This window comes from Populus trichocarpa, chromosome 5, assembly GCF_000002775.5.
Source record: "Populus trichocarpa isolate Nisqually-1 chromosome 5, P.trichocarpa_v4.1, whole genome shotgun sequence".
In the NCBI taxonomy this organism is placed as follows: domain Eukaryota; kingdom Viridiplantae; phylum Streptophyta; class Magnoliopsida; order Malpighiales; family Salicaceae; genus Populus; species Populus trichocarpa.
Window position 1 is genome coordinate 8331299 of NC_037289.2, and position 10208 is coordinate 8341506.

At 30.9% G+C, this 10208-nt stretch overlaps 1 protein-coding gene across 1 annotated transcript; it reads left to right on the forward strand.

The window, feature by feature from the left end:
• Nucleotides 1-3499: 3499 nt before the first annotated feature.
• Nucleotides 3500-5065, forward strand: LOC18099198 (WEB family protein At2g17940). Its single transcript, XM_006383048.3, has 2 exons — nt 3500-3804; nt 4233-5065. The coding sequence occupies exons 1-2, from the start codon at nt 3658-3660 to the stop codon at nt 4734-4736; spliced, it is 651 nt and encodes a 216-aa protein (XP_006383110.3). The 5' UTR covers nt 3500-3657; the 3' UTR covers nt 4737-5065.
• The last annotated feature ends 5143 nt before the right edge of the window (nt 5066-10208 follow it).

A 10208-nucleotide genomic window follows, 5' to 3' on the forward strand; every position in this document is an offset into this window, starting at 1 on the left:
CTCTTATGATCATATATTCCAAATGTTAGCATAGAATTGATGCCAAGAACTTCACTAGTCCTTGGAAAACTTAGAAAACACAAGCATTGAACCCACCTTAAACTAAAAATAAATGAATGACAGTTTGGTTGTATATATTGAGAAAAATATCTTCGATGAGATTGATAATGAAGTTATTATGAAGCGGTTTTAAATATGAAAACTCGAAGAGAACAATTATAATTTAAGTTTCTCAATTTAAATGTATTCTTAAATTAATTTTGCTTGATATGAGTTAGTACATATATTTCAAATTGATTTCTTTATATCGCGCATGTCTACATAATACATAATATTAAGTATTTGTTAGTAATTTGCCCCCTCATTTGAAAAATCTTGGCTCCGCCGTTATTTGAGACATATCTCACCCTTAAAAGCTAGCTTTTAATAGAGAGATAGGCCCAAAACAACTTTAACAATGCTAATATAAGACCTTTTTTAGAAAAATAAATATTTTTATATTTCTATTCTTTATTATGATGCTTTTCTATTTTTTTTCTCATATTTTAAGGACATATTTTTTCTAGCTTATTGTTCATATTAAATATTATTATGATTTTTTAGCTTTATATATATAAGTTGTAATAACATTTTAGCAAGGGTAGACAATAATGAATAAAATTAAGTATTTTAAGAGTCTTTCTATACTTGTGATGTTTTTTTTTTTTTTTTTATCTTTAAGGTTTTTGATATGTACCAAACTTTTTTTATCCTTCATTCCTGTTTGCGTCACCTGGTGAATAGGTTTATCAACATGGACTTTATATTGAGTTTTATCCTCTAACAATGCATCTAATTATAAGGCTTTCCTGGCCGGCCTTAGCCTAACTAAGACTTTAAATGCCTACCATGTTTAAGTATAAAGTGACTTCTAGCTTATCGTTGTCCAATATGAAGGATAAATTGACATAAAGAGCTATCTATGGTTAAGTATCAACAAAATGCACTAACCCATTTTTCTCTCAAAAATAAAGATGAAAAATTGATCTCTAATGCTAATATCCCTTAACAAGAAAATGGCAAAGCTAACATTTTATCAAAGTTAGCTATTATTAATCATGTGTAATCATGTGGAACTCCTCTTGATGCTTTGATAAAAGTGTTTAAATAGCCGAGCATTAAACAAACAGAAGAGCTCATAGGCATAATTTGACACCGAAGAGCTATTCATGGTTAAGTATTAACAATATGTCCCATCCCATTTTATCTCTAAAAACAAAGATGGAAAGTTAATCTCTATTACTAAGATCTATTACCTTAACACTAATTTTTTTTCAATCTCACCATTCAATCCAATATAAAATTTATTTTGTATTTTAATTTTGATCGTCATTCTTTTAATCGTTATTTTTATAATCCTTTTATATAATTGAAATTATTTTTTAGGAATTGAGCTTCATAGTTTTTTTAGACATGGTGCTTTGGGTCTAATGACTTAGATATCGGGTTTAAAAAATTAACAGGAGTTGATATTTTTTTTAAAAAATAAGCTCTATAATTCTCTTTATTTTTTCTATAAGGTTTTTCCAATCTTATAATCTAAGTCACGGGTTTGACGGAATATCACAGGTTATCCTGATCACTTTTCTTTTTAAATTTGATCAATTTATTGTCATTTTCTATTTCTTTCATCTAATTAAAATAAAACCAACTTATTCGACCTAGTCGGGTCTATGACCAAAGCCACATGTTTTTCTTTCTTTTAAAAAATACACTTATGGCATCTAAACATTATTTTTTTTTATATAAAAAAAATAATGTAGCACTGTACTGAAGCGGGAACATCGAGCTTGGTTGGTTGCTAATTCCAAAACACAAAGTGAAAAAATAAAATAAGTAAGTGATATTAAAAGTGGCGTGTCCAAATGGTAGCAGCTAGGGTTTTGTTTTTGTTTTTCTTCTCTAAATTCATATTTGCTTTTGTTTTCATAGACAAGTTTAAAAATATATATCTTTTAAATCATTACCGATACAAGATATGATCCTAAATCAGTTTTAACTATCCGAAATTTCTAAACAAATATATTTTTCAAGAGATAACTCTTTGATTAGATTTGGTTGTTTAAAAGATATTTGTCATATTGAATAATATTATCACCTATGGAGAATCTAATATTTTTTATGGCATGCATAACGAATATAAAAATTATAATGGATAATTATTTATTTTTCTTTCGAATTAGATAAGTCATTCATGAATTGATCTTATAACGTTAATAACAGGTGATGAAATAATATTATTTCAATTTCTTTTTTGAATAGTTAATGATTCATTATAAAAAATGCTAAACATTAACAAAATATAACAATAATAAATTAAGTTTAAGAATACACATGTATCATTGAATTATTTATAAAGTTTAAAATGGGATCCTCCATATATCAAATAATTTATATGTGTTCTTGAACTTTTTATTTATTATATATTTTTTAAAATATTTAGCATCATTAATTATTTATCAAAATTCAAGGGGGTCCTTGGCTTATAGGTGGCTTGGTCATTGTTTTCCATGCTTGAATAGCAATCTATTCACATATCCTTTCTTCTAGGATCATAATGCAATTTAGAAACAAAAAATATTTTTTCTTTGAGGTGAATTATGGTCCAAATATCCTAATATGTATTGATAAAAAATAATTGTGAAAACCTCACAAAAGTTATGATCCATTGAAACAATCTCAGTAAGGTTTTCCATCTAGTTTTCATCTTGATTAATTAAATCTCTAAAACATCAATAAATTCTAAACTAATTTCTTCCTGACAATGTAAGTTTAACAAATTAAATGGTTAAATAATCATATAAAAACTCATGTGATTTCTCTTTATTTATATACAAAGAACCATGGAATCTTCCACGATTTTGCCTTTGCGTAATTGATAATTTATGTAATAGTCAGATTATTTTTTCTAACATTTCTTATATAGTTTACTCTCTATATATCAAAAGATTGGAAGAACTTCAGCGGAAAAAGAGAAATTATCTTCCTTTCACATGAATGCGCAATGGTTTTTTTCTTAACTAAAACTAGGAAAGGAATTTATTGAGAAATCATCCATTGGTAAGTTGAGAGTTAATCAAGATAAAATAAAAGAAGAAGAAGTTTGCAATCTATCTAGTAAAGATTGATCGTATTGGCTTGGGATTTTTGTCGAGGCTTGCCTAAATTATTTATGATCCAATTTACCGACGTGGACCCCTAACGGACCCAGTCATCTCTTTGGACTAGCTGAATTCAGTTCAAGTGGAGGCAGGTCCCAATCAAGTTAAGAGTGCTAAGCTATGAAACTAACGAATCAAGAAGATCAACATGGATGGTCCAACCACCCTTGTCAACTTCAATTAACAAGATTACAGTGTAGTGGACGCGAAGAAACAAAGTAAGTAAATAAATGAAAAATAAAAAATAAAAAGCCCCATGATTTATTTAACAACTTCCTTTGAAGTAAGCAAGCCATTAACAACAACCTCTTATAATTGATAGCCAGCTCCTTGTATTAAAAGGAGCTAGCCAGCCCTCTCTTCGTCACCCCATGAATCCATTCACCCCCTGATTCTTACTCTTCTTTTCCATCACATATATAGAGTGGATATATATACATATTTTCAAGTGCTAAGCATGAACAGAGAAGAGGGTGGATTATTGGTGGTCAATGGACGGGCGGAGATTGATACAAGAGCACCATTCAAGTCTGTCAGAGAAGCAGTGGTGTTGTTTGGGGAAAGAGTTTTAGCTGGGGAAATCTATGCCAACAAGCTCAAAGAGGTTCTCACTACGTCTCTTTGATCTTCTCTATATATCTCTTATGTTTGGATATCTGTTCTGGCATCGAACACAATTTCTTTCCACGTAACCAATCAAGAGCTACAGTTTCAATCTTGAATTTAATGATGTACTAAAACAGAACTTGTGTCTTATATATTGTATATAAAACTTCAATGGTAATTTAATAATACTGTGTTTTTTAATGTCATGTCTAGCTAGTAGTTGCCATTGTCTGTCCTTTTTTAACGAATTACTTTTTAGATAATGAATTTTTTTTCTTCTTAAAACTATTCGCCAACAGTACTGAATTATAGAAAATTCAAGTAATAAACTTTATCCTCTTTTTTAAATGTCATTAGGATCTCAAAACTTGCCACTAGAAAATAATTTTATTTTGCTAATCAAGGTACATTTTTTTTTCCTGCTAGATGCGAACAGGAGGGAGAGAAAATGGACAGGCTGCTCCCTCCAGATTTGGAGCCTTAACAGCTGAGCTTGAGGAAACAAAGCAAAGCCTCCAAAAAGCAAGAGAAGAAGGTAACTTGATGACCTACAGTATAAAATCTCTAAGAGAAGAACTTGAAGAAACAAAGAAAGAGCTACAACGATTAAGGGCAAGAGAAAGAATGCATAAAAAACAACCAGTACTTGATGATCCAGAGATTGAAGACATCAAGTTCGTTGAAAATGCAACCAAAATGGAGATGATCAAGAACCATACTGGTATTGAAGAACCTACAGACTTTCAAAAGAAGAGAAGTGTGAAATTCGCTAGTCCTCCTTCATTGGCTAAGGTTATTGTTTCGAAAGAGGAAGTGCTAGAGAGACCTCACTCTTTTAAAAGGATGGCCAGGAAAAGGTCTCTAATCCCCCTTCTAGGATGGTTATTTTCAAAAAAGAAAGGAACCCAGGACGATGAGTCTCCTAGATAATATTGAGAAGCTGCTCGTAGATGGAAGTTTCAGTTCTCGTACGGTCTGCAAGAATGAGAAGTCTCCTTCGGCTTTATAGTAATGACGGTGAGAAAATAATCAAATACCAATGCAAGCCACTTTTAGGCGTCCATTTCTTCGGGTTTTTTTTTTTTTTTTTTTTTTCACGTGTTAAAAAAAATTGTTTCTAATAAACTCAACACAATTTTGTAAGGTTGGAATTCTTTCTTTAATGTAAGGTTGCGAGATGGGTTTGGGCCTAGTTCCAGAAGTTTTAAAAGTTTGTAATAAGAAAATCCAAATTTTCAATCTTATATGTTGATTTCAGATTTTCTTTTTTTATTAAATGGGAAAGATATCATCAATTAGCTTATACTGGATTTGTAGCCTGCGTGACACCGCGAATTAGATTAAATGTTTTTAATAAAAAAAAAGATAATTATGTTTTTTAAAAAAGTATAAGAAACTTAATAATCAAATTAAATTTTGATTAATTTAATAACATAATAAAAAATAAGATAATAACAACAAAAAATAAATGAAAAAAATCATTTTGAGCTGAGCTGGGTTAACACATGATGAATTTCATGACCTGGACATGAGATATGTTAAGATTATGTGTTTATTGTGCGTCCTAAATTATGAAATCAAGATATTTCGATAGAAAAGAAAATTGACTATAAATAAAAATAAAATTGCAAAAAATAAATAACAAATATAAATCAAGATATTTAATAACGCAACACATGTCATTTATATGATTGTGTTTAATGAATTTAATTATTAAAATTAATTTGTAATAAAAATTGACAGATAAATAAATTTTATTGAATAAAATAAAAAAACAAAATACTATATAAGGTTGCACGTATTAAAAATATCATAAAAAATAAATATTTTTAATTTATAAAAATAAATTTAATTTATATGAAATATATGAAAAAAAATGACAAATAAATCATATTGACCCCATGAAAAATTAAAAATACCCAATATAATTAAAAAATAATTTCTATTCTAAAAAAGCTAAATAAGAAAAAACAATGACATAAGAGGGGTATTAATTAAAAAAACTTAAAAATATTTAAAAAAAAGACATAGAAAGATATTAACAAAAAAAAAAGGTATCAAAAAAGAAAAAGCCCAAGTATCCTTATTTATACTAATTCTTTTAATTTAATCATTTTTTAATTAATCCAATTAAAATTCTCCATAACTATTATTTAAAAAAAAATTAAAGGGGCAGACCTATCATCCACCCTTATTTTTTTGAAAAAAAAGAATAGGTAGAAAACATGTTGTCCATTGCGTGTTGTCTGCTAGTCTAGATTCCATTTCGGTCACCACTATGATGACTCGAAAATAAAACGTACATGTTTTTTATCCAAAAAACCTATTTTTTAACATATTTTAATCACAAAACACCTTACAAACAATATTAAAATACCAAGAAACCAACCTATTAACCCATTAAACCCAAAAAAAGGTCTAAACCATTAAATCAAACAGGAAATAATATTGCATTCTTGGCATAGATCTGATATTTTTAAGCTACATTAAGGCTTAAAACAGTCACCATAAGACTTCTCTTACCTAGTAGAACCCGTTGTCATCAATTTTAACATGTTTGGTGGTCGGAATCGTCACTAACGAAGAACTTTCTCTCTCTTTGTTGGAATCCAGCGACTCCTCTCTCTCCTCCCATGAAAAAAAAACTGAAAAATAAGGAAAATATTTTTTTAAAAAAATTAAAAGGACCGATCACTTTATAGTAAAAAAATTAGGGACTAAAATGTACTTCACAAACAAATTTGAAAGCACCACCTATATTACTTATATTTTTCACTCAAGTCCTTTGTATTTTAATTCAATTCTCCCTAAAACAAATTCAATTGAGTGCTAAATTTAGCTCAAAATAGCTTAATTATGCAAAAAAAAACTCGAGAATCAAATTAAGATTTTTTTAAAAAATTATTGTTTCAATCCATAGTGGTTTGTGAAAGATCGAATAGTGATTTTATATATAGTAAAAACCCTACAAGGTTTAGTTTATGTTAATATTAACAAAAATTTTTTTTTTTTTTTTATAGATGATTCAAAAGATGTAACCCTTATATCGATCTAGTATATCTAAAATAATATTTTCCAACATTGTTTTTAAAGTTTTGAGTTTAAAAAATTAAGAAAAAATATCGGCCTAGTATAGCTAGAATAATATCTCCCAAAACTGGTTTCAAAGTTTTGAATCTAGAAAATGAAGGAAAAAATATACCTCTTTCAAGCAACCCTTTAAAATTAGCATCGAGAATTCTACTATCTATAATATTCAGAAAATTAAAAGTGAACAAATTAAAATTCAAACTGTTGCCAACTATATAGTTTTTTTATTTTATCCCTAAGTTTCATTTGATGTAATATTCCAATACTTAATGTAAAGAGAGTAGCAAATCGAAGAAAGAGGAATGAGAAGAGAGAAACTGTTAAAATTCGTTGTTCTAGTGCATATTCCGGCCACAAAAGGCTATCAATGGGCAAGTTCATTGGCATAATTGAGAGCCTTCCTCATGATCATAGATTTGGCTCAAAATTTGAATATGATGTTTGAGTTTGGATTGTATTAATAAAGTGAATCAAACTAGATTTTGAAACTCCGGATGGGTTTTATGAGGTTGAGGGTTGATATTGCACTGTTTTGAGCCTACAAAAATGGTTCAAAAACAAGGTTCACTACAAGATTTCACAGTTTTACCGACGGAAATATTCCATCGGTGTGTGATTACCAGTTCATCAGTGATTTATTTACCGACGTCTTCATCGACAGAATACGTCCGTCGGCTTTCCTTTTATTGGTAATTCCACATTCCATCGCTATATCGGTCGGAAACACAAAAAAACCATTTGCCGATGGTTTTACAGACGGAATTTTCGCACAAAAAAAAAAAGTTTCCCACTTGAAATATACCGACGGATTTTTATTCCGTCGGTGATATCGTGATTGACCGACGGATACGTACCGTCGGTATATTTGTCGGTGAGTGTTTGAAATACCGACCGAATATATCCGTCTGTAAATTCGTCGGCAATTGTGGTAGCTACTGTCAAATGCTGACGGATTCATTCCGTCAGTAAAGCTGTCGGTGAGTGTATGAAATACCGACCGAATATATCCGTCTGTAAATGCGTCGGTGAATGTGGTCAAATGTCGACGGATTCATTCCGTCGGTAAAACCCTTTGTAATAGTTTTTTCTAAATTTGTTTTTAAAAAATTATTTAGAATACATAATATAAAATTATATAAATTAATGATAATAAAAACCAATTATGCAAATAAAAATTATATTAAACATTAAAAACAAAAAATCAAAGTAAATAATATTCATTACAAACTGAATGTGTTTCAAAAAAAATATTAAATGAAATTTTAAAGGTAAATAATGTTTATTACAAATTAATATAAAGGTGGAGCTGGAGGAGGAGGAGATCCTGGAGGAGGAGGCTGGTGGTTATACGACCACAAAGGATTAGGCGCACATGTTCCACTCTGTGTTGCCATGTTCATGACCATTTCACGAAGTTGTTCATAAGCCGGCTTTTGTTGTTCAGACTCCGCTCTTTGTTGTGCTTGAGACGCTTTGAGTTGTTCAAACTCCGCTCTTTGTTATGCATGAGACGTTTTGAGTTGTGTGTACTCCGCTGATAGGTGGTCGTATTTTTCAGTTAGCTGAACCGTGTGTTGTTGCAATGCCACGAACTCCTTAGATTGGGAGCTCGATATTGATTGGGAGCTCCCAATGGTTGAAACACTACTGGTCGACCACAAGTTGTCGGCCATAGTGTTGGAGAGCCCATAAACCCGATTTTTATCGGGTCCACCTGACGATCCAACCTCCATCCACAAATCCGGATCGAATTCTGGATGGGTCAAAATATCGTTCATGTATCTCTCCCTCAACTGATTATTATAGTTCTACTGAAAATAAAAAAAAGTAATCATCATATTCAATTCAATAAACATAATAACTTACAAAATAAAATGATTGAACAAACATATCACGAAATGTTGAGTACGGTTATCAACGAACTGTTGCGCCCCTTTTTGGCGGTCTTGACTCCGCACGTGCGTCTCCACAAACAGCTCCATCGGGCTCGGCTCACGTCCAAGAGACGTAGCCTATAATGAAAAAAGATTTATTAACAACAACTTAATTTAACGATATATTTCATTTAAATTAATCTTATCATCCGTTTCACATGTGCAGCAAACGGAACGTAGCCGCCAGTGTGCGTTGTCACCGAGCCATGAATTGGCCGATTCCGGTTGCCAGCACCGGACTATGAGCGTCGTGTGAACCGCTCAGACGTCACGTGCTCAAGATAGTGCGGCCATATATCTTCCGGGATGTATATTAGTTTGAAATCCCTCCAAACCGCAACATCGTTCCAGCCTTGGAAACCTCTATCTCTCGTGGTTTTTTTTGCCCTTTTTTGTGCTTCATACCAAAAATCACGCAACATACTTCACGCAACCAAAAATTACATTTAGAAACATAAATTTTTGTCTAAAAAAAATCTTGTATTGTTTTCGATGTTACCTAGTTGCCGCGTGATTTTCCCACACCCTCCTCGCAATAGTGTTATGCTCATTGTCCCATCATAATTTGTCCTGTGTATAAATAATTAATTTTAAATAAAAATAATAATTTATTTATAATTATATTAATAATTTAATAGAAATAAGCTGAAAATTATAAATTAACACTAACCTCAAATATGTCAAACCATGCATTGATTTGAGGCATCCATTCATGATGTTTGGATATCTGACTCCATTGAAACAATGGAATCTCCATCGACGATTTAAACGCCGATGATATTACTCTAACGGCCTCAATGTTTGTGAACCTGAAAATAAATGAAATAAATTCAATAGTGATTACTTCATAAATTATGTTGTTATTTTTTTTATAAAAAAAAACTAAAACCTTAACAAACTTACATTGAAAGGTCGTCCTTCCACTGTGCCTCGTACTTGCGGGTAAATTGATTCTGTTGTGAAGGCACGCCGCCTCTGCGCTGTGAAATAGCGCTGGAAGAGGCAGCATCGGTTGACGACGCAGGTGGTGTAGGTGCCTCTTCTTGAGAGGCACCTAAGGAAATATCATCATCACTGCTAAACGAACTAGCTGCGACCATACGTGAGCGACCAGCTCTGGTTTTCATTCTACGCATCTACACAATTTTATACAAATAATTATATAATTAAATTCAAATGTTAAAAAAAAATTCGACAGCACCTCTCCTATACTGGATACTACCAAAATCCACAAACCTGCACATATTAACAATAGTCACATCCTATTGACCCAATCTATACTAATTATTCTAACATATTCAATTACTAATCCTAAGATAAATTCAACATTAAGAATTACAATTCAACAAATTATTCAATAATTATGCCAATACAACAA